The sequence below is a fragment of the Gigantopelta aegis genome, chromosome 3 (assembly GCF_016097555.1).
Source record: "Gigantopelta aegis isolate Gae_Host chromosome 3, Gae_host_genome, whole genome shotgun sequence".
In the NCBI taxonomy this organism is placed as follows: domain Eukaryota; kingdom Metazoa; phylum Mollusca; class Gastropoda; order Neomphalida; family Peltospiridae; genus Gigantopelta; species Gigantopelta aegis.
Genome location: NC_054701.1, coordinates 3380499 through 3406976, shown reverse-complemented (window position 1 = coordinate 3406976; position 26478 = coordinate 3380499). Strand labels below are relative to the sequence as shown.

Below are 26478 nucleotides of genomic sequence, written 5' to 3'. Positions count from 1 at the left end.
GCAATGTGACGATATCCCACAATTATGGAATTTGTAGCATTTACAGACTGATATACGACAAGAAATCTAGTTCTTGTTTTCAAACACTCTGCCACCTAAAGATTAAAGTATAAACAACCCAGTCTGCCTTGTTTTAAAATGATCCACCTTACTTTGGAGGTAATTCGTTCACCCCATCAAAGGGGCATAATTCTCTTGGAGTTAACTCTTCCTGATATTGAAAGCACTGCCAATATGGCCGAAGCACTTTTATCACATTCAAGATTGTCTCTATAACACTGTAAACAAAAACAAATAAGACTGTTTTAAAATGCATTACATTTATAAACCAACAACAACATAGCAATACATACTATCTTAATATAATTGTTGGGTACCTAGGCCTACTTGTGGCATTATTCACCAGTGCCCCGTTCCACGAAGCGATCTTAGCACTACTATTGCCGTAAATACTAACCATCGGGACCTTAATTTATTTGCTCTGAATGCCAGCCCGTTCCATGATGCAGCATAGCTTACTATCATCGTAAATTACGACCTTCACACGAAAATACAAGAGATAACTCTCATGTCTTATACATTTGGCAATTATCGCTTAGCAAATAAGCTGACAAAGTTACTTCATGGATGTCCAATACCAATGAATACATCCAAGATGTCCCAAAAAGTTGGTAACCAATTTATTATTTAATTAATTTGCACTTCTTCGCAAAGACAATTTTAATCATTAAAGGGGCACTTACGACTACCATAAGGTTGCTTTGTGGAACGGCTGTAAAGTTTGGTGTCAGTTGTAAAATTTACCTTAAGTCACTACAATTAACCTTACCTACAATTGTTTCGTGGAACAGGGTCCTGTACTTATTACATTCTATCTTTTGACTATATACGTAAAACATGATTTATATTGAGAATCACTGACTAATACATTTGAAGACATCTAACTGTATAACTGAACATGTATTGTTAGATAGCCTTTTGTTACAAAGTATTTAACACTTTAAGACAATAATGTTTCAGAAAAGCATTTGTTTCTTGTAAAACATTCTGCAATATCAGCAGTATTCGTCAATTTATTCATTCTGGATAATACTTGTAGTTAGCTCAGCATGAAAATACTTTTATATTTATACAAACTAATAAATAAAGCAAGCCCCAACTAGAAGAGTATAACCGGACAGTTGAACTAGCCAATGAGAAATGCCTTACCTATCACAGGGTTCTTTGATTGGTGGCATCAGAGGGCAAGGGTCACCTAGCAGTGACCTCAAGACCAGGGCACAGCCTTCAGACAGGGATTTGAGACAGTAGCCACCCTGTCAGACAAAATAAAGAACAGTTGGTTACAAAATAAAGTCATGTCACAGTTTTAAAGGGACACAATATTATTACCAATTTGTTCAAGTTGTAGCCAAATTAAAGTTTCTGAAATAAAATATTTAAGAATTATTGAAGAATTGTAATTATTTTATTTACAAATTAGGTTTTTGCTCATTTAACTTTAGGAATGAAGTGTATATGCCAAACTAAATTTTATTTAGCATTTTTCGATTTGGCAAAGGCCATGTTAAACTGTGATATAATGCTGTAATTCTGTAGTACTTGACTATTTCTGTGCTATTATGTCACTACGACATACAGACCCCATGTTAAACTCTGTGATATAATGTTGTAATTGTGTAGTACTCGACTATTTCTGTGCTATTATGTCACTACGACATACAGACCCCATGTTAAACTCTGTGATATAATGTTGTAATTGTGTAGTACTCGACTATTTCTGTGCTATTATGTCACTACGACATACAGACCCCATGTTAAACTCTGTGATATAATGCTGTAATTGTGTAGTACTCGACTATTTCTGTGCTATTATGTCACTACGACATACAGACCCATGATCAGCTTTATAATGATGTATTTTCTCAAACATTTTAATATTTGTCAATCACAAACAGAATCATCTCTGTGTTGTTATTTTTTTCAAATATTAAGTGCAGTAATAAAGTAACGAGTGATTTGAGCAGAACCTACCTCCAGGACGACACAAAGTCTTCCTTGACATACGGGAGACAACATGTGAACAAAGTGTGCATACATCACCGGACTCACCAGCATCTCGCCCTGGCAAAACAATCATGGTTTAAGTGAATAAGTATGCGATTACAATATTGTTACATGCAAAACACACTTTAAGTGAAAAAATAGACAATTACAATATCGATACATGCAACACACACTTTAAGTGAAAAAATAGACAATTACAATATTGTTACATGCAACACAGAAGTCAAGAGAAAAAATACAGACTTACATATAAAATAATTTATAAAACCCAATACAGAAATTAATTTTAAAAATAGACAATTCTAATTTAACATTTACAAAACAAAATTACAAAGAAAACAAGAAACTATTTGACTGTCTTTGTAATTAAGATGTAGCAGTGAATAAGTTCAAAAATAACTTAAGTTAAAATTAGAAATTAATTTTAAAGTTACTGCCAACAGAATGTTCACATAAAAATCTCCAACACAAAATTATTTACATTTATTTTTTCTTTAATATATATATAACATGTGGCCTCAGACCACAATTAATTTCGCTATATGTTTCTATATAGCCTTAGTGGCTATAACATTTTTATTAATATCAGCAGGCCCGTGAAGTTTTGTATGTACCTTTGCCTGCATGGGGGACACATACCCTGAAAAGGACAACCCCTGTTGTCCAGCTCTTTCTCCCAGCATATTGGTTTAAACAGACACACCCTCTAAACCAGGCAGGAGTACACCCATTTTACACAAAAAGCACTACTTTTGCATGGGCCGGAATTACCACAAACAAGTCTTCAATGTCAGCAAGTTACACATGTTTACAAACCACATGCTATCCCCTGTTACTTCAGTCAAACAGTTGCCACTTCATAGCTGTCTGCCATGAAATAATCAGTCAAACAGCAGACTACTTGCGCGGTCAAATTTCCGGATTTTGGACAACCAAATGGGAAGATAACTGTAATCTGAGGCCATGTACAAACACACACACCAAAAACAAAGCAAGTTTACAATGATCCACCAAAGACAACTGATAGAACAACAAATAAAAAAATGCATATTGCAATTATTAGTATTCAAAAACATTCCCAAATGAAACCCCAGCTGCCATACATGTTAACACCATAAGTACTCCCGAGATTAAAACAGTTTGTGGCACATGAACTGAACCATAACTGTTAGCGTTACATAAGACTGAGAATAACTGTCAATAATATACATCAAAATCATAAACCTTTAACTGAAACTGGATCCGGTATTTATTTGAAATTATTAGAATGTTTAATCTTTACATCAAAATGAAATTTATGCTGAATTTTAATAGCTTGTATTTGTTAAAAAATAGCTTGTTTCAAGACAATGACAAAAGATGCAATGCAATTGAATAATGTTTGAAAAGCACAATGTAGATGCAACTTTTGAAACAAAAGTCACCAAAATTGTAACAGAGAATAATAATGAAAATTAAAGTATATCAATCATTCTGAGAATACTGCTAAAGTAACACATGTCCTCTACAGGGCCCAATAATTTCCATATCTCGGATGTTCAAGGGCCATAACTGTCAAAAATAGGTAAATCGTGATAAAAATTAAACTGATCTGTAACAGTACATGATAAATCTATGTACAAAATTTCACCTTAATATCTTCAGGCATGGAACACAAGTCGGGAAAACTAATTTATTTCCTAAATTTAAGGGCCATAACCCTGTGAGTCACAGGCTGTGACAATTAGGTAAATTGCCAGGGAAGTCAAACTTGATTTGTAACAGAACATAATACTGTTATACACAAATTTTCAGTTTAATATCTTGAGGCAAAAATGGGTAAATCGTTATAAGTCAAACTTGATCTGTAATAGTATATGATAAAGCACGGGTGTACGAAGGTGCCAAAAAGTGGGGGCACACACACACAGACACACACACACACACACACAAACACACACACACAAACACACCCCGCTTCCTAAGCCAGTGTAAATCTAGACACAAAATTTGAGCTCAATATCTTGAGGCATTGTGAAAAAACACATCTGGAAAACTATATGTGAGACAGATGGACGGATGGACAGACAGTAGGGGACTAATAATTGTGAATGACAAAAAGCGTGGAGAAGGCCTATCTCTAAACAAAGGGATGCTTTCACAGTCACGACTGCATGTACTCCTAAATCATTAAAAATGATGATGAAGGGGTTTGGGAAAAGGTGAGTATATAGGGAATAATTGGTTACTGTCTTACGATATCGGCTTTATCCTGCGAAGGTTAGAATGGCAAATGAAGTGAGACTCTGCCAAGCTGCAATCGCCATTCAACCTGAGCAGGATAAAGCCGATATCTTAAGACAGTATCCAGTTATTTCTTTTATCCTGCAATCCTACAGGAATAGTCGGAAAATCATTATTTATTCCATTTTTGTGTACGCAAATTGAGTATCGTCAACCTAGCAAGGCTTTTGCCATATGACATACAAGATACATGAAGTCATTCTTTGTAAGACGCTAGTTACATTCTGTCACATTCAAAAAGTGTTTTTCAACTTTAATTCATAAATAAATATCCTAGTTTTGTATTGTTATCGCAAAACTAAACGTTATTTGTATTTACTATACTTAACCAATTTATGATTTAAAGAGTATGTTTATTAAAAATCTACTCTGAAATACTCGAGTCGAGTCGGACTTATGTCACGTGACCTATATTTTTGGTCAGTGACCGAAAATATAGAGATTTATCTAGTGATCATATCTTGCCAATGTATACAGTGATTGCCGGATAAATATAGAGATTTATCTAGTGATCATATCTTGCCAATGTATACAGTGATTGCCGGATAAACATTCTTCCACATCATGATCATGAGCACATGAATGATTTGTAAAATTTACACATTTTCTTTAATTGCTGATTTGAGTTGCGATACCTTGCGATCCCCAATAGCCGAATCCAACCCATTAGAGACGAGAATCAAGTGAGGCGCAAACTAGTGAAATAAAGAAACAACATCGACAATCCTCACAGCAACACAACGATTAATTCAAACAGATGCTTTTTAATGTCTTCTGGCCAATCAGATTTTCAGTGCATGGAAAATAAACAAGGGCTGAATTTAGGAAGCCTGTTTTTCTTCAGTGCATGGAAAATAAACAAGGGCTGAATTTAGGAAGCCTGTTTTTCTTCAGTGCATGGAAAATAAACAAGGACTGAATTTAGGAAGCCTGTTTTTCTTCAGTGCATGGAAAATAAACAAGGGCTGAATTTAGGAAGCCTGTTTTTCTTCAGTGCATGGAAAATAAACAAGGACTGAATTTAGGAAGCCTGTTTTTCTTCAGTACATGGAAAATAAACAAGGGCTGAATTTAGAAAGCCTGTTTTTCTTCAGTGCATGGAAAATAAACAAGGGCTGAATTTAGGAAGCCTGTTTTTCTTCAGTGCATGGAAAATAAACAAGGGCTGAATTTAGGAAGCCTGTTTTTCTTCAGTGCATGGAAAATAAACAAGGGCTGAATTTAGGAAGCCTGTTTTTCTTCAGTGCATGGAAAATAAACAAGGACTGAATTTAGGAAGCCTGTTTTTCTTCAGTGCATGGAAAATAAACAAGGACTGAATTTAGGAAGCCTGTTTTTCTTCAGTGCATGGAAAATAAACAAGGGCTGAATTTAGGAAGCCTGTTTTTCTTCAGTGCATGGAAAATAAACAAGGACTGAATTTAGGAAGCCTGTTTTTCTTCAGTGCATGGAAAATAAACAAGGGCTGAATTTAGGAAGCCTGTTTTTCTTCAGTGCAGATGCTTAACAACTGTAAATATGTGAAAGTCAAAAACAGGCTTAATAAATTTGCCCAAATTTGTTTAACTTTCGCTGGTATTATTTTTATTTTTTACATCAAAACCAACTTGAAATAGGCTTTCTGTAGCTGACATTATTTCAAATTCAGTTTATTTAAACGAGTGTTACATGGACTTGTGAAGTATGGTGAGCAGGACACAATAAGTCCGTCCTTATCAAAGTTTACAACTTAACATTATGGCTGACCATGCAAAAAGTTGTTTTTCACTGTTCTTTCTTTCTTTTTTATGCAAGTCCATGCAAACAAACAGGAAGTAAGCATCCGTGAGATTTAAACAAATCATAATAGAAAAACTCAAAAATAGAAAGAATTAATAGAAAGAGTTTAGCCATTGTTGAGAACAAATAATTAAAGTCAAGAATGGAGTGAAAACCACCCACGCTGATGCTTATTTCCTCTACGAATACATGATTAGCCATTAAAAACAAAGACTGAAAAACAAGAAAGATTACCATCCTGACCTTTTTACTATGTAGGTCAAAAACCCAAATAGGTAATCACTAATGATTTCAAAAGATAACCTTTTTAAGGTTTTAACAAAAATGCCATTGAGAATGTAGACATAACCAGTTTATATCTTATCCAATCTAATTAAAATTAGATCCACTATTACATGTGGATCTAACACCAGCCAGTTGGAGCTCATGTCCACCAATCAAAACCTTACTTGCAGAATCCTGCCAGTGATTTAAAACTAACAACACTGCGTAGTCCCCAATGTCCAGGTAACATTTCGTCTGTAAATAATAATTTAAATATTGACCAATCACACTTCGCCTTTTATAACGTTATTTGGGAGCATACAAATTGTAAAAATATCGGGCGAGTCTATTTTAGTGGCCGCAGTACAGCGAACCATACCAATATGTATGGGGTGGGTTATCAGTCTTCAATTTTACATTAAAAATTATTTATTTATTTATAAAAAAAACCCAACTAAATCAGTCTTCAGTTTTACATTACAAATTATTTACTTTATAAAATAAAACATGTTTTAAGGCATTCGTAATTCACACGAAACATGTCGTATACCCTCAGGATAATTCGGAATGTTTTCAAATTAATTTTAAATCACTGGCAGGATTCTGCAAGTAAGGTGTTGATTGGTGGACATGAGCTCCAACTGGCTGGTGTTAGATCCACATGTAATTGTGGAGCTAATTTTAATTAGATTGTATCTTATCTGTATTAAAGTATTTCATTTAATGTATACTTGTTACTTGTATCTGCTTAGGGTGTAAGCATGCTGTCCTGGGCACACACCTCAGCTATCTGGGCTGTCTGTCCAGGACAGTGGGTTACTGGTTAGTTGTTAGTGGTTAGTAAAGAAGTCGGTGTAGTGCCCTTACACTTCCCCACTGAGTCGTTACAACTATCTCTAGGTGAGTGCTGGTACCAGGATGTTAACCCAGACCCTACCAGCTGAAAGCACTAAGTTACTACCATTAGTATATTCGAAAAAGCCTACATTTCTACATTCTCTAACAGAGAGATAGTTTATAAAGCAAAAAATCAACATTAGCTTTCTTGTTTTTGTTATTTGCCAACAAGCACAAAACATTTCCAAACACAGCTTCCTCTACTTAGGTACCTCTGGGCACCCAATGACTGCATCAAATCCACTCGATACAATAATAAGCTGGGGTGAATACTGGAATGGAAATCAAAATCAATTTGTGGTTTTAATATTACAGACAACCAAATATAAGATAATCTAGTAGAAAGTAATACATTCAGTAACATATTATTATGTAACAAACCACCGCCCATATTCTTGAAAAACATTTAGGTCTCAAGCTATAGGTAAAGAGAAATCAACCACTGAAGAGCTGTTCACAAAAAGAGTAAACATAACTAACGTGTAACTGTACAGTTGGATGTAAAATTTAAGAGTGCTCCCACCCACAATTAGTAGCACATGTAGACTTCAATAGGGTCTCCATGAGTACTCGAGTACTCGGGTACTTGGGCATGGGCCGAGTCTAGCAAGACTTGAGTCCGTTCACAGGACTCTAGTACCCGTGCAAAGAAGAACACTCATTTTATTATTTATTTTTGTATGTTTTTTTGCCATATATATATATATATATGCTTGCCGCTGATTACATTATAGGGCTATGAGATAATGAGACATGGAGGAAAAACAAAAGTCGAATGTGTGAAATGCAATACAATGACATGATTTGGCATCCATGTTCAGCGCTGGAATTAACATGCATAATGCTATTTTACTTTATTCCTTAGTCTCATTATCATCAAGCGTAAGTGTCGCGTACTCGAGTCCGGGTCGAGTTTCACCCTCGAGTACTCAAGTCCAATATTTACTTTATTCCTTAGTCTCATTATCATCAAGCGTAAGTGTCGCGTACTCGAGTCAGGGTCGAGTTTCACCCTCGAGTACTCAAGTCCAATATTTATTTTATTCCTTAGTCTCATTATCATCAAGCGTAAGTGTCGCGTACTCGAGTCAGGGTCGAGTTTCACCCTCGAGTACTCAAGTCCAATATTTACTTTATTCCTTAGTCTCATTATCATCAAGCGTAAGTGTCGCGTACTCGAGTCAGGGTCGAGTTTCACCCTCGAGTACTCAAGTCCAATATTTACTTTATTCCTTAGTCTCATTATCATCAAGCGTAAGTGTCGCGTACTCGAGTCCGGGTCGAGTTTCACCCTCGAGTACTCAAGTCCAATATTTACTTTATTCCTTAGTCTCATTATCATCAAGCGTAAGTGTCGCGTACTCGAGTCCGGGTCGAGTTTCACACTCGGGTACTCCAGTCCAATATTTACTTTATTCCTTAGTCTCATTATCATCAAGCGTAAGTGTCGCGTACTCGAGTCCGGGTCGAGTTTCACCCTCGAGTACTCAAGTCCAATATTTACTTTATTCCTGAGTCTCATTATCATCAAGCGTGAGTGTCGCGTACTAGAGTCCGGGTCGAGTTTCACCCTCGAGTACTCAAGTCCAATATTTACTTTACTCCTCAGTCTCATTATCATTCAAGCGTGAAGGTAGCGTACTCGAGTCCGGGTCGAGTCACCCATATCATTCAAGTCGTGATAGGTAGGTTATACGTCAGTCTCATTCAATCATGAAGGTAGTGTCATACGTATATCATTCAAGCCGTCGAGTCATACGTCGATATCATTCAAGTCCAAAGGTACTTTATTCATACAGTCTCATATCATTCAAGTGAGTGTCGCGTACTCGAGTCCGGGTCGAGTTTCACCCTCGAGTACTCAAGTCCAATATTTAAGGTATTCCTTATACTCATATCATTCAAGCGTGAAGGTCGCGTACTCGAGTCAGGGTCGAGTTTCACCCTCGAGTACTCAAGTCCAATATTTAGGTATTCCTTAGTCTCATTATCATCAAGCGTAAGTGTAGGTCATACATATCGAGTCCGGGATCGAGTTTCACACTCGTGAAGGTAGGTCATACTTCATATCATTCAAGCCGTGAAGGTAGGTCGTACGTCATATCATTCAAGCCGTGAAGGTAGGTCATACGTCATATCATTCAAGTCGTGAAGGTAGGTCGTACGTCATATCATTCAAGTCGTGAAGGTAGATCATACGTCATATCATTCAAGCCGTGAAGGTAGGTCATACGTCATATCATTCAAGTCGTGAAGGTAGGTCATACGTCATATCATTCAAGTCGAGAAGGTAGGTCATACGTCATATCATTCAAGTCGTGAAGGTTAGTCATACGTCATATCATTCAAGTCGAGAAGGTAGATCATACGTCATATCATTCAAGTCTTGAAGGTAGATCATACTTCATATCATTCAAGCTGTGAAGGTAGTCATATGTCATATCATTCAAGCCGTGAAGGTAGGTCATACGTCATATCATTCAAGCCGTGAAGTAGGTCATACGTCTTATCATTCAAGCCGTGAAGGTAGGTCATACGTCATATCATTCAAGCCGTGAAGGTAGGTCATACGTCATATCATTCAAGCCGTGAAGGTAGATCATACGTCATATCATTCAAGCCGTGAAGGTAGTCGTACGTCATATCATTCAAGCCGTGAAGGTAGATCATACGTCATATCATTCAAGCCGTGAAGGTAGGTCGTACGTCATATCATTCAAGTCGTGACGGTAGGTCATACGTCATATCATTCAAGTCGTGAAGGTAGGTCATACGTCATATCATTCAAGTCGTGAAGGTAGGTCATACGTCATATCATTCAAGCCGTGAAGGTAGATCATACGTCATATCATTCAAGTCCGTGAAGGTAGGTCATACGTCATATCATTCAAGTCGTGAAGGTAGGTTATACGTCATATCATTCAAGTCGTGAAGGTAGATCATACGTCATATCATTCAAGTCGTGAAGGTAGATCATACTTCATATCATTCAAACCGTGAAGGTAGGTCATACGTCATATCATTCAAGCCGTGAAGGTAGGTCATACGTCATATCATTCAAGCCGTGAAGGTAGGTCATACGTCATATCATTCAAGCCGTGAAGGTAGGTCATACGTCATATCATTCAAGCCGTGAAGGTAGGTCATACGTCATATCATTCAAGCCGAGACGGTAGGTCATACGTCATATCATTCAAGTCGTGAAGGTAGATCATACGTCATATCATTCAAGTCGTGAAGGTAGGTCATACGTCATATCATTCAAGTCGTGAAGGTAGATCATACGTCATATCATTCAAGTCGAGAAGGTAGTACTCATACGTCAGTTTCATTCCGTGAAGTACTCATACGTCATATCATTTACTGAAGTCCTCATACGTCATATCATTCAAGCGTGAGTGTCATACGTCATATCATTCAAGTCCGGGTAGATCATACGTCATATCATTCAAGTACTCAAGTCCAATATTTACTTGAAGGTAGGTCATACGTCATATCATTCAAGCGTGAAGGTAGATCATACGTCATATCATTCAAGTACTCGTGAATATAGATCATACGTCTCATATCATTCAAGCCGTGAGTGAAGCGTAGGTCGATACGTCGAGTTTCATTCGAGCCGTGAAGTCCAATAGGTACTTTATTCCTTAGTCTACGTCATATCATTCAAGCGTGAAGGTGTCGCGTACTCGAGTCCGGGTCGAGTTTCACCCTCGAGTACTCAAGTCCAATATTTACTTTATTCCTTAGTCTCATTATCATCAAGCGTAAGTGTCGCGTACTAGAGTCCGGGTTGAGTTTCACCCTCGAGTACTCAAGTCCAATATTTACTTTATTCCTTAGTCTCATTATCATCAAGCGTAAGTGTCGCGTACTCGAGTCCGGGTCGAGTTTCACCCTCGAGTACTCAAGTCCAATATTTTGGACTCGTGGAGGCCCTAGACTTCAATGTCTAATAAATTGGTCAGAATGAAAACAATATCAAACATATTAATTTTGAAGAAACATTGCCAAAAAAGATTATATAATAGCTGTTGAAGTTTTACTTTTAGAGTCCGCATTGAATTATGGTTCAAACACAGTGATCTCCCCTGGTTTTGTCCTAGTTAAATTCCACCACATGTCAAAAAAGTCCATAGATAGGTATATATATTATAAGAGATATCTTAAATTTTAAACTCTTTTTTTTTCACTTTGATGGTTGTAAAGAAACTATTTTTTCTAAAGTAAGTCATTAATGACAATGCCACTAATTTAATTCTGAACGTTGTTATGTTTATAACCAGTTTGGAGAATAAGATACTGCTCATAAATAAATGTAACTGCCTGATATAAACATAAAGTTAGACTCATTTAAAAACCTGAATCCAAGGCCAGACTGCAGTCCAACCAAATCACAATGTGCTATAGTCTGGTCCACAACAAAACAAAATTCATGAAATTATTCATAAACATTTCCAATGGTATCCATATATTTAACAGTAAAATATGTTTGAATTAATTACTAGAAACAGGAAACATTGTGGACGTCTATCAATGTTAACACTTTAAACTGCTGATTATTTTGATTCAAATTACACGACAGCAATAAAGTGATATGTGAACACTGAACATACCTGATAAGCTACAGGTAAGAGGATTTGGTAGAAGATTGCCAGGTAGTCACTGTCAGTCATAGACATCTGGAAAAAATCAACGAAACAGTACACATCATGATTCTAAGATCTTAGAAGACAAAGTAACCGCAAAGTCCTAATTGTAGTAATATATACAGGGTACAGCTTCGGTCAATGATGTTTGTTGTCATATTCTGTGTACAAAAAATTAAACAATTTATAAGATAAATATCAAATAATAAATGCAACAAGTGGACTTAATAACAGGACTGGAAGGAGTCACTAACAATATATTGTGGTCAGTAGTGTGGGCTTTATGCTTATAAACTGGTTACTCAAAAAAAAAAAAATTGGTGTGCTGAAAAAAAAAAAATAATAATAATAATATTTGTGGTTAATGCTCATGAATGTGTTAACAGTTAACTTTTCTGCAATTTTATATCATTAATTCACACAGTAATCAATAAGATAACAAAGTTTGCAAAAACTAGAATCACAATACGGTCAATAATACTTCATTAATCATCCATGATGGTCCAGAGTGATCAAATGTGGTTTACAAACCCAAACAATTTACATATAAATGCTATTTTTAAACACAATTGAGATACGACATCAAGTACCTTATTCAGTGGGACGTTAATATTGTATCCTTTCCCCTTTCCTTTCCCAACAAAGTCGTAGTCGGACTCACGCAGTTCAGGCCAGAAAGCGCCATGTTCGTAACGATGGATAGAAAAATACAAAACTCTGAAAAATAAATTTAAACCTAAAATAAAACCCAGATCAGTGAAGACATTAGGTTGACAAACAGGCACGAGAACGTTTTACATTAACTGTTAAGCGTGAAGATTCCAAATCAGTAGTTAACTTTCACTTTTATTTGATTAACGTTTTGTACACATTCATGCCAGAGAGAAGAATGTTATATTCATATAACATCAAATACATAAACCGATAAAATATATTTTTGGAATAGGCACATTGTTGATAACCTAAGACAGGCTTCTTGATAGAAAATAATTTGAGGGTAAATAATAAAAACAAAAAAAGACTTTAAATACCCCTACTAGGTAGTTATGAGTTTAAAATGTTCTCAAATACAGCACTGTACTTCGTGTGCTTTGACAAAGTTCTCTTACTAACATCCATCTAAATATTATAAAGATGTATCCATTAATTTCCAAGATATTAGGGTGTGCAATTTTACCCTCCATACCCTCTGGCAGAATGTAACAAGTATCCTGCAATAGTGTACATTAAACTCCAAGGTGCATAAGGCATGGCAAAATAAAATAAACAAATCTGTGAATTTTCACTTGTGTACTTAGAGACTGTTAATGCTGAATTGTATCCTATTTAACATGTACTTAGAAACATATAACTGTTAATGCTGAATTGTATCCTATTTAATATGTACTTAGAGACATATAACTGTTAATGCTGAATTGTATCCTATTTAATGATTTGTAAGACCTACAAGTCAAACAGTTTGTGAAATACATTACACGCACCGTGGGTCATCGTAGAACATGTACTGAGTCCCCTGCCCATGATGGATGTCCCAGTCAACAACAAGAATCCTAAAAAACATTATAATGTATGAGTAAGCATGTTTATTTAGCAACCAAAGCAAAGTGATCATTACTTGACATGTGACTCAAGTCCAACGTGACTCATCTATCTTAGCTTCCAAGTTGGTCAAAGCAGGACAGAAACAGCTTTACTTACCAATTCACTATCAAAATGATGATACAGCAATGCAAATGTTTTTTTAATTATAATATTAGAAAAACACCCAAGTGATTCTTGGGATGGTTCCAGGCAAAGGACTAAATGAAAATGATCGATGGCAATGTTGGGGAGTTTTTAGACAATCAGATAGCAAAGAAGAAAGAAAGAAATGGTAAGCACCTTGACCACACCCATGGAAACCTTGACATCATGGACAATTGCAGCTGGGGTGTTCAGGTTCGGGGGGGGGGGGGGGGGGGGGGGGGGAGAGAGAGTATGTAACTGGTGAGAGGTCAGGCTAAGGTTTGAATATATACAGCAAGACAGGTGTTAGACATTACAAACTGACAGCTGAACTGAGAGCTGACAAGGTATAAACAAACACCAGAATGATACTGCTGATACGAACCTTTCCAGTCCGAACCGATCGAGAGCATGTTGAGCTGCAATGGCCACATTGTTGAATGTACAGTAGCCACAGTACTCATTGAACATCGCATGGTGACCGGGCGGCCTGAAAAACAGCGTTCAACACTATATCATCATCCAGTGAGTCTCTTGAAAAAACAATAACTTCCATACCATAAAAAAACTAAATCATGACCATTCTTCTAAAACAAATAAACATTCACTGTAAGATACATGTATCAAACTGAAATTTATTGTCCATAAAATTAACTCTTAACATTTACTGTGGACTCAAGCAATTAATTATTGCAAAAATGTTTATATTAAAAAAAGTTTGTTCTTGTAAGAAAGAAGAACAAAATATAATACATACCTTAATTGTACTAATTACTGTATTTCGACATGTTTTTGTTTGCTAAATGTACAATTAGCATAGTGTTTGAACACATATTTGATAAGGAAATGAATTAGGAATCCTCATTCTTAACATTACCAAGGTTTTGGGTGCAATAAAAAAAAACAATTCAATAAAAAATAATAATAATACATACCTGATCATTGCAAAACCATTTCGACTCTGAAATGAACATATGAAATTTTTAAGTTTAAAATTATGTACATCTTCTAACAAAAATGAAACACCAGGCCTGTGTTTAAGGTAAATAGTTTTGTTAGTCCAAAGATTTTATTCCCATAAGTAAAGGTATTAACATTTTATTTATGAAATAAGAATAATTAATTTTTTTTTAAATAAGAACAAAACATACAGATAAAACTGATGTATTGGATTACAATTCTTATCAAAATAAATCAAACAGTAACATTATTTCCTGAATTTAAGTTTCTTTTTATTTTATCAAATACATTTTATTTTAAAGCACACTATAATAATACCATGTTATTAACTCACCAATCCACTGCAAAGTTAGTGGTGCAAATATTTTTAAAAATTAATCTGACATACATAAAGACAAACCTTTTTTTTGAGTATATGTTCCATAACTTCCACCGTGGAACCCAGAGCTGCCAGTGCACATTCATAGGTAGACTTAAAAACAAGATGATTTTTTTTAATAAAGCAAATATCGATCTAGTGAAGACAAAAGCAGTTCTCTAAAATCTCAACATAAGAAACCATGAAATAGTGGAAGATTGAATCAAATGAACATGTTGATAAGGACTTAAAGACAACCAAACACATCACTTAACCTATGTCCTATACTAATACTGCAGCCAAACACATCACTTAGCCTATGTCCTATACTAATACTGCAGCCAAACACATCACTTAACCTATGTCCTATACTAATACTGCAGCCAAACACATCACTTAGCCTATGTCCTATACTAATACTGCATTCAAACACATCACTCCTATACTAATACTGCAGCCAAACACATCACTTAACCTATGTCCTATACTAATACTGCAGCCAAACACATCACTTAGCCTATGTCCTATACTAATACTGCAGCCAAACACATCACTTAGCCTATGTCCTATACTAATACTGCAGCCAAACACATCACTTAACCTATGTCCTATACTAATACTGCAGCCAAACACATCACTTAACCTATGCCCTATACTAATACTGCAGCCAAACACATCACTTAGCCTATGTCCTATACTAATACTGCAGCCAAACACATCACTTAGCCTATGCCCTATACTAATACTGCAGCCAAACACATCACTTAGCCTATGTCCTATACTAATACTGCAGCCAAACACATCATTTAGCCTATGCCCTATACTAATACTGCAGCCAAACACATCACTTAGCCTATGCCATATACTAATACTGCAGTCAAACACATCACTCCTATACTAATACTGCAGCAAAACACATCATTTAGCCTATGGCCTATACTAATACTGCAGCCAGACATCATTTAGTCTATGCCCTATACTAATACTGCAGCCAAACACATCATTTAGCCTATGCCCTATACTAATACTGCAGTCAAACACATCACCCCTATACTAATACTGCAGTCAAAGACATCATTTAGCCTATGCCCTATACTAATACTCCAGTCAAACACATCATTTAGCCTATGCCCTATACTAATACTGCAGCCAGACATCATTTAGCCTATGCCCTATACTAATACTGCAGCCAAACACATCATTTAGCCTATGCCCTACACTAATACTGCAGCCAAACACATCACTTAGCCTATGCCCTACACTAATACTGCAGCCAAACACATCACTTAGCCTATTCCCTATACTAATACTGCAGCCAAACACATCATTTAGCCTATGCCATATATTAATACTGCAGTCAAACACATCACTCCTATACTAATACTGCAGCAAAACACATCATTTAGCCTATGGCCTATACTAATACTGCAGCCAAACACATCACTAGCCTATACCCTATACTAATACTGCAGCCAAACACATCATTTAGCCTATGCCCTATACTAATACTGCAGTCAAAGACATCACTTAGCCTATGCCCTATACTAATACTCCAGTCAAACACATCATTTAGCCTATGCCATATACTAATACTGCAGCCAAACACATCACTTAGCCTATGTCCTATACTAATACTGCAGCCACACATCACTTAGCCTATGTCCTATACTAATACTGCAGCCAAACACATCATTTAGCCTATGCCCTATACTAATACTGCAGCCAAACATCACTTAGCCTATGCCCTATACTAATACTGCAGTCAAAGACATCACTTAGCCTATGCCCTATACTAATACTCCAGTCAAACACATCATTTAGCCTATGCCATATACTAATACTGCAGTCAAACACATCATTTAGCCTATGGCCTATACCATTACTGCAGCTAAACACATCACTAGCCTATGTCCTATACTAATACTGCAGCCAAACACATCACTTAGCCTATGTCCTATACTAATACTGCAGCCAAACACATCACTTAGCCTATGTCCTATACTAATACTGCAGCCAAACACATCATTTAGCCTATGCTATATACTAATACTGCAGTCAAACACATCACTCCTATACTAATACTGCTGCCAAACACATCATTTAGCCTATGGCTATACTAATACTGCAGCCAAACACATCACTAGCCTATGCCCTATACTAATACTGCAGCCAAACACATCATTTAGCCTATGCTATATACTAATACTGCAGTCAAACACATCACTCCTATACTAATACTGCTGCCAAACACATCATTTAGCCTATGCCTATACTAATACTGCAGCCAAACATCACTTAGCCTATGCCCTATACTAATACTGCAGTCAAACATATCACCCCTATACTAATACTGCAGCCAAACACATCATTTAGCCTATGCCCTACACTAATACTGCAGCCAAACACATCACTTAGCCTATGCCCTACACTAATACTGCAGCCAAACACATCATTTAGCCTATGCCATATACTAATACCGCAGTCAAACACATCACTCCTATACTAATACTGCAGCAAAACACATCATTTAGACTATGGCCTATACTAATACTACAGCCAAACACATCACTAGCCTATGCCCTATACTAATACTGCAGCCAAACACATCATTTAGCCTATGCTATATACTAATACTGCAGTCAAACACATCACTCCTATACTAATACTGCTGCCAAACACATCATTTAGCCTATGCCTATACTAATACTGCAGCCAAACATCACTTAGCCTATGCCCTATACTAATACTGCAGTCAAACATATCACCCCTATACTAATACTGCAGCCAAACACATCATTTAGCCTATGCCCTACACTAATACTGCAGCCAAACACATCATTTAGCCTATGCCATATACTAATACCGCAGTCAAACACATCACTCCTATACTAATACTGCAGCAAAACACATCATTTAGACTGTGGCCTATACTAATACTACAGCCAAACACATCACTAGCCTATGCCCTATACTAATACTGCAGCCAAACACATCATTTAGCCTATGCTATATACTAATACTGCAGCCAAACATATCGCTTTGCCTATGCCCTATACTAATACTGCAGCCAGACATCATTTAGCCTATGCCCTATACTAATACTGCAGCCAAACACATCAATTAGCCTATGCCCTATACTAATACTGCAGTCAAACATATCGCTTTGCCTATGCCCTATACTAATACTGCAGTCTAACACATCACTTAGCCTATGCCCTATACTAATACTGCAGCCAAACATCACTTAGCATATGCCCTATACTAATACTCCAGTCAATCACATCATTTAGCCTATGCCCTATACTAATACTCCAGTCAATCACATCATTTAGCCTATACCCTATACTAATACTCCAGTCAATCACATCATTTAGCCTATGCCCTATACTAATACTCCAGTCAATCACATCATTTAGCCTATGCCCTATACTAATACTCCAGTCAATCACATCATTTAGCCTATGCCCTATACTAATACTGCAGTCTAACACATCACTTAGCCTATGCCCTATACTAATACTGCAGCCAAACATCACTTAGCCTATGCCCTATACTAATACTACAGTCAAACACATCATTTAGTCTATGCCCTATACTAATACTCCAGTCAATCACATCATTTAGCCTATGCCATATACTAATACTCCAGTCAATCACATCATTTAGCCTATGCCATATACTAATACTGCAGTCAAACACATCACTCCTATACTAATACTGCAGTCAAACACATCACTTAGCCTATGCCCTATACTAATACTGCAGTCAAACACATCTCTCATACTAATACTGCAGTCAAACACATCATTTAGCCTATATCCTATAATAATACTGCAGCCAAACATCACTTGGCCTATGCCCTATACTAATACTACAGTCAAACACAACATTTAGTATATGCCCTATACTAATACTCCAGTCAATCACATCACTTAGCCTGTGCCCTGTACTAATACTGCAGCCAAACACATCACTTAGCCTATGCCCTACACTAATACTGCAGCCAAACACATCACTTAGCCTATGCCCTACACTAATACTGCAGCCAAACACATCACTTAGCCTTTGCCCTATACTAATACTGCTGCCAAACACATCATTTAGCCTATGCCATATACTAATACTGCAGTCAAACACATCACTCCTATACTAATACTGCAGCAAAACACATCATTTAGCCTATGACCTATACTAATACTGCAGCCAAACACATCACTAGCCTATGCCCTATATTAATACTGCAGCAAAACACATCATTTAGCCTATGACCTATACTAATACTGCAGCCAAACACATCACTTAGCCTATGGCCTATATTAATACTGCAGCAAAACACATCATTTAGCCTATGCTATATACTAATACTGCAGTCAAACAGATCACTCCTATACTAATACTGCAGCCAAACACATCACTAGCCTATGCCCTATATTAATACTGCAGCAAAACACATCATTTAGCCTATGACCTATACTAATACTGCAGCCAAACACATCACTTAGCCTATGGCCTATATTAATACTGCAGCAAAACACATCATTTAGCCTATGCTATATACTAATACTGCAGTCAAACAGATCACTCCTATACTAATACTGCTGCCAAACACATCATTTAGCCTATGCCCTATACTAATACAGAAGCCAAACATCACTTAGCCTATGCCCTATACTAATACTGCAGTCAGACATCACTTAGCCTATGCCCTATACTAATACTCCAGTCAAACACATCATTTAGCCTATGCCCTATACTAATACTGCAGCCAAACACATCATTTAGCATATGCCCTATACTAATACTGCAGTCAAACACATCACCTCTATACTAATACTGCAGCCAAACACATCACTTAGCCTATGCCCTATACTAATACTGCAGTCAAACACATCATTTAGCTTATGCCCTATACTAATACTGCAGCCAAACACATCACTTAGCCTATATCCTATACTAATACTGCAGCCAAACATCACTTAGCCTATGCCCTATACTAATACTGCAGCCAAACATCACTTAGCCTATGTCCTATACTAATACTGCAGTCAAACACATCACTCAGCTTATGTCCTATATTAATACTGCAACCAAACACATCACTTTGCCTATGCCCTATACTAATACTGCAGCCAAACATCACTTAGCCAATGCCCTATACTAATACTGCAGCCAAACATCACTTAGCCTCTGCCCTATACTAATACTGCTAGTATATCTACTAGTATATGTTTATGATTCTGTTTTAATCGGTCATCATAATCGGCCAATAGAAACAGTGTTTCGAGGATATAAAATTCGAAGTCTAAAGTCAAGGCTTTTTTTATAAAAGGAGTTTGGAATGTTAGCACCGACAGTATTACGAATGGTATAAAACTAAATTTGGATTGGTGAAGGCTGATTAGACTCTAGGTGAACTTACATTGTTTGCAAACCACGAGCTATACTGTTCAGACACGTGCAGTAGTTCAGAGAGAGACATGTTGGGCAACGATTTCGTCTTCTCCAGTAGCTCCTGGGAGTGTTTTATTAGTATGTGATCCTCGGTTGCATAACGCATCTGAAACAATAAATACAAAACAGCACTTGTACTGCATGTACAACCAAATTACTAAGGATATTCAATGAATGCAGTCATTGTAGATTCATTATTTTTAAAGAACAGTCTTTGGAAATAGAAGACTGTACCAACTTGGTCAATTCTACCACAGTATGTCAATACTTTGCATTGTACTTGTGTATTTTTTCACAATTACTTAATGTGGCTAAGAAGAAGAACCACAACAAAATCAATTACAGTATATCTTCGCCTATAAGTAGAATTTTTTTCACCCAAAAATTATTTTATAACTTGGGGGGTCGACTTATAAGAGGGTAAAAAAATTTCACCAAAAAATATTACTGTTTTGGGGATTATTTTACAAGTTTTATTGTTGAAGTATGCCATGTATTTATACTCAAATATGTTAATTTGACACATTTATTTTTTATAACCTTTTTTTGGGGGCATTAGAACGGTTTTCGTTATGCGAAAAGGCGTACGATCTCACTCACATGCCAAGACAACAGTCCACTTAGTTAAATTAACAGTCATCACTAATAGTAAAAATGTAAACAATACTAACTACCTGTTGCCTGAGTTTATTTTGAAATCTGGTCACTGGCATTAATGGTTGTTCAAACAATGTTTTGGCGGTGATTAACTTCATGAATATTACTGAGATTTCCCTTAAAATAGACTGATCTCTGCAGTTCACTATCTAGAGCAATAGGGACACACACCATTTGGTACAAAAACCAGTGTACTTTCCAGAGTTATCCTCCTTACATGTATTAATATGGCGGCAAAACGTGATACTTTCAGTTTTATCGTAGTGATCTGTTGGCAGTGTTTATAAATAAAGTTGTTGTCTGTGCACAAAACCATCTGTACAGTACCATACAGTAACAGTCAAACAGCTTTCACTCTCTACTAAGGAATATTTCGTTTTGATGCTATGTAATAATGATAGTTTGATTGGAATAGTCTGATTATATTGCGATGTACAAAACGTGAAAACCGAAGTTTGTAAAATAATTTTCTTTTGTTCAAATATTGTACATTATTGTTCTCATGTGCTGAAAATAAGAAATACTTCAATATTTATAAGTTGTTTTTCATGGGTCGACTTATAAACGGGTCAATAAAAAAAGACGTTTTCAGGGCTTGAAATTAGGGACTCGACTTATAGCCGAGATGGACTTACAGGCAAAGATATACGGTAGTAAAAGTATGTTGTCTTATTTAGATGTTGTTTAATAATAACTATTCGGGTCACAAACATCTTTTAAACATACACATATTTCCTTTTCATCAAAACGTTTAAAAGAGGAAAATCCATCCTATCTATGTATATAAATAAATAGCACAACATTTACACAATTTAAGACTAATGTTGAATTGTTGTACCTCGAGTATTTCACATCGATCCACCAACCCAAGCTGACAACATCTTGCATAAGGCTGCGAAATTCTCTCTGGTCGTTCCGGGTAATCCCCACACCATTCGTGTTTGTGTTTCATCATCAGCTCGTCATAGAGAAAACAAGTCCTGAAATAATACACAAGCTGTTTAGTAACACAGTGATTTAATGTAGTGACAGCCAACTGACATTGTCTTTTGTTTGTGCTGGGTTGTTGTTAAACATTCATTTATTCAACGAAGTGAAAAAAAGAAGAATACAAAAGATAATTCAAAGTATGAATGTGGAAAGCTAATCTACGTGTTACATACCAGTGCTAATTAGATATTGTTCCTTCCTTGACAAATGTCATGGATGGCCCCCTCGAGACCCCTCTGTTTAGGACAGTAAATGCAAAGTTTGGGTAAAGTGGCCACTTGATACTATAGCACGATAAGAGTGAAAATGACACCAATCAGGTGTCTGAGAGAAAGAGGAAATGTTCTATATAATGACACACCACTCATCACATTTTATTTACAGTTATATGGTTACGGACTACACATATATTGAGAGAGGAAACCCGCTGTTGCCACTTCATGGGCTACTCTTTTTTTATTAGCAGCAAGGGATCTTTTAAATGCCCTATCCCAAAGACAGGATAGCACATACCATGGTCTTTGATATACCAGTTGTGGTGCACTGGCCGGAATGAGAAATAGCCTAATGGGCCTACCGACGGGAATCGATCCTAGACCGACCGTGCATCAAGTGAATGCGTTACCACTGGGCTTTGTCCTGGCCCCTTGTTTTTTCAAGTGCATGTACTTGACCAGTTCCATCAACTCCCTGCTTGCTGCTCACAGGGAATAATGACCTATGTTACATCTTCCTCATCTATTGCCAACAGGATTTGCTGCCAAGTACAACAACCTGACTTCAGTCCAAAGTTAGATGAGAATCGCCTGCTATCATGGTAATAATGACTATCACTGAAACTCACAAGGACTACATACAGAGGCAGTCTTTCTGAGCAGTAGCTAGCAACTGACCTTTGGTATTTTTCCAGCCATGAATTATTATTACCTTTCCTTTATGCAATAAAGTATCGAGAAAAGAATATTATTTTTGAAAAGCCTAGCAACTGATGGTTAGCTATAATTAATAGGGGCCAATGTGGTTCAGTGCCCATCTAAGGTGTGATGGGTTGCAAGATCAATCCCTCTCAGTGAACCCATCAAGTTTCTTTCTTCGATGAAACCAGTTTACTTAGTCAGAGAACATGGTATATGCTGTCTTGCCTTTGGGAAAGTGCATATCCAATATCTTTCACTGTCCACCTCCACATCCCAGTCCTGGTCTCTCCAACCGCAACAGCTGCTTATCTCTTGTGGCTATCCGTACCACACACCTGTCATTCCCCATCAGCTTTTAGCTGTGGGCTTAGTCTGACCACTTCGGAGAGGCACTTGTAACTATCTACTATGCTCCCCTACTACCGGCAGTCGTTAGTGTCATGGGTCAGACCAGCTTTGTTAGCAGCAGAGGACGAGGATGCCAGATGGGTGCTGGGAAGTACACAGAGACTGCACCCGTGGAATAAGTAGAGACAGGTAGGCGATGGTGTGGACAGCTCAGAAGACAGAGTTGGAGGAAAATGACAGAAAGGGTCGAAACAGATTAAAATCTTGGAAGAAATTGGAAAGTTAAAGATTGTTAATATTCACTAAGAGTAGCCAGTGTGGCAGCAGGATCATTCTTCTGGTTACCTAGACTCAAAATAACCATCTTAGTTTAAAATAGGCTGTGCGGTCATTCAACAAATATTACTTGTCTTTAGTTCATTTAGTTTAAGAATGGCTGCTGGTATTAACACACAGTTGAAAGTACATTACTGGGAACATTTTGTTTTCAAAGTTTTGATTAGCAACTTATAGTTAACTTTATAGAATTGTGTGGCAATTTGTGAAACTTAGTAGCAAATTGCGACGTGTCTGACATGACACTGAATAAAATGTTCCCTACATTACAGTTAGCCATACTTACTAAGTTATGAATTTCCTACAAGAATGAAAACTTCACATGAAGAAACACTACAAAGTCTTACCCATTAACGGTCTCTGGTTGATGTTCTGATGAATCCTTCTGGAACACACAAAACATATACTTGTATTACACTCATACTGTTAATGAGTAGTGAAAATAAACTCATGATAGTCCGTTCCAAATCATTGATGTACATAATATTGATAAGCAAGCCTTCAAATCAATATGTGTGTGTTGTGTAGGAAAAGAAAAATTATTACAAATATATAGCCAAGAAATTTAAATTACCTCCTGGTTATAGTTGTTAAACAAATCTTATATTTTGAATTATTAATTAAGAGGTTTTTTTTTGTGTGTTTATTTTTGGGGGTGGGGGTAACTAGAAACTTACAATACAGCACATTCCCATCAGAAGTTGTAAGTCTTCATCATCACTCTCCGGGGCTTTATCAGTATCCTGAAATTTTAAATCAAACAATTGTTTTATATGACAGAATGTTAATATCACCAAACTACTTTAACATGTTCTTGCTTAAATTTTCCAGGTGAAACATGTACCAGGACCTGTTCTTATTACATGTCTTAATCCAAATTTCAGGTTAGTTCTTTCTTAGCATATTACAGGTACATTTCATTTCACATTAAACTAATGTTTCAATTTTCAATATTCAAAGCACTCACAGGCCTCAATTCTGCAACCCATGTAATTAAGAAAATGTCCATGGCAAAAAAAACATGCCATTGAAAAAACCTTGAATATAAAGAAAAGAAAGAAAGAAATGTTTTATTTAATGACGCACTCAACACATTTTATTTACGGTTATATGGCATCAGACATATGGTTAAGGACCATACAGATTTTGATAGGAAACCCGCTCTGTCGCCACTACATGGGCTACTCTTTCCGATTAGCAGCAAGGGATCTTTTATTTGCGCTTCCCACAGGCAGGATAGCACAAACCATGGCCTTTATTGAACCAGTTATGGATCACTGGTCGGTGCAAGTGGTTTACACCTACCCATTTAGCCTTGCGGAGCACTCACTCAGAGTTTGGAGTAGGTAAACCTTGAATATAGTCAAAAAGTGCTGTGGAGAATTAAATACTCCACGGCATTGCCGATTGCCGTAGGCAATTGCAGGGGTTGGTTCTGTGCATTGTGATCACTGGACCCCATTCTGTAATTATGGTAATAACTGATTACTAGTACTCATGACTCGGTGACAGAGCTCGAACGTAAGAATTTGTCTCTATTAAAAAAAAAAATTGCTGTAGGTCAAATGGCTCACCAATGACAATTTTGAGCCTGTCTATGGCATTTAAAAAAAGCGACTTTTACAGCAAATGAAAAGTTCTTTTGTTGCAGGTGAACATATTTTAGACGTACAAATGTTAAATTCTGGTAGATAATGTACACCAAATCTATTCATTTTGCTGTTGTTGAGGAGTTTTACTAACGGTAGTAATTTTTATCCAGTGACACAAAAGCGACTATGATTTTGCTGACGCACTAACAACATGCTACTGACAACCGGAGGCCTGACTTTGTATTTCCAGACAGTCACTCTCCAAGTACTAACCGTGCCCAACATTTGTTCATTTCAATGTAAGAACCAGCATTTAAACATGACGAACAGCAGAGCTCGAAATAGGAAGTAAAATATGGCCTACTGTTATTTTTTAAACAGGGTTCATAGCCTTAAAGACCAAGCAAATTCAAAGACTTTCAAAGACTTTTACACAGCGGTCAAAGACAATAGAATGCAATAATTATACCAAATAAGTTTGTTTACTTTGCTGTCCATGGCAAAAAATTGAGCTTTTTTACATGCATCATGACAGATTAAACCTTGTAAGTGGAAAATATCAAATGCATGCAGCTGTAAAAGATATTATCCTTGCTTTAGCTATGATTTGTGAGAATTTAAAGACTTTTAAAGACTTTTATTACAATTCAAAGACTATCAAAGACCTAAAAACAATTTCTTCAAATTGAAAGACTTTCAAGGAATTTAAAGTCTGCTATGAATCTTGTTTAAATGTAGCAGGCCAAAACCTAAAAATATGGCCTACTGGAAATTAGACAACATGGGGTGAAGGGAAGGTTTGGGATAGTATGTGGAAAGTAAGGTCCTACGAGGTATACTTTAGAGCATTACATGACTAAAATACAACACATTCACAAACTAAATAACAAATGAGACTGCTTTGAGCTTTACGCAGGCCTCTATCAGGTCTAAATAACGGACTGCTTTGAGCTTTACGCAGGCCTCTATCAGGTCTAAATAACGGACTGCTTTGAGCTTTATGCAGGCTCTATCAGGTCTAAATAACGGACTGCTTTGAGCTTTACGCAGGCCTCTATCAGGTCTAAATAACGGACTGCTTTGAGCTTTACGCAGGCCTCTATCAGGTCTAAATAACGGACTGCTTTGAGCTTTACGCAGGCCTCTATCAGGTCTAAATAACGGACTGCTTTGAGCTTTACGCAGGCCTCTATCAGGTCTAAATA

At 36.7% G+C, this 26478-nt stretch overlaps 1 protein-coding gene across 1 annotated transcript in view; it reads right to left on the bottom strand.

Moving 5' to 3' along the window:
- The window catches only part of LOC121367402 (histone deacetylase 6-like), a 247932-nt gene that overhangs the window by 218027 nt on the left and 3427 nt on the right, over positions 1-26478 (bottom strand). The window contains exons 3-17 of the mRNA XM_041491555.1: positions 24359-24424; positions 24029-24066; positions 21929-22070; positions 20402-20539; positions 15025-15096; positions 14600-14625; positions 14050-14154; positions 13421-13489; positions 12530-12656; positions 11907-11972; positions 7503-7562; positions 4986-5045; positions 2035-2124; positions 1210-1316; positions 153-278 (exon numbers count right to left, since the gene is read on the bottom strand). Coding sequence (XP_041347489.1) covers positions 153-278; positions 1210-1316; positions 2035-2124; positions 4986-5045; positions 7503-7562; positions 11907-11972; positions 12530-12656; positions 13421-13489; positions 14050-14154; positions 14600-14625; positions 15025-15096; positions 20402-20539; positions 21929-22070; positions 24029-24066; positions 24359-24424 — 1292 coding nt within the window. The remainder of the gene's footprint in view (positions 1-152; positions 279-1209; positions 1317-2034; positions 2125-4985; positions 5046-7502; positions 7563-11906; positions 11973-12529; positions 12657-13420; positions 13490-14049; positions 14155-14599; positions 14626-15024; positions 15097-20401; positions 20540-21928; positions 22071-24028; positions 24067-24358; positions 24425-26478) is intronic.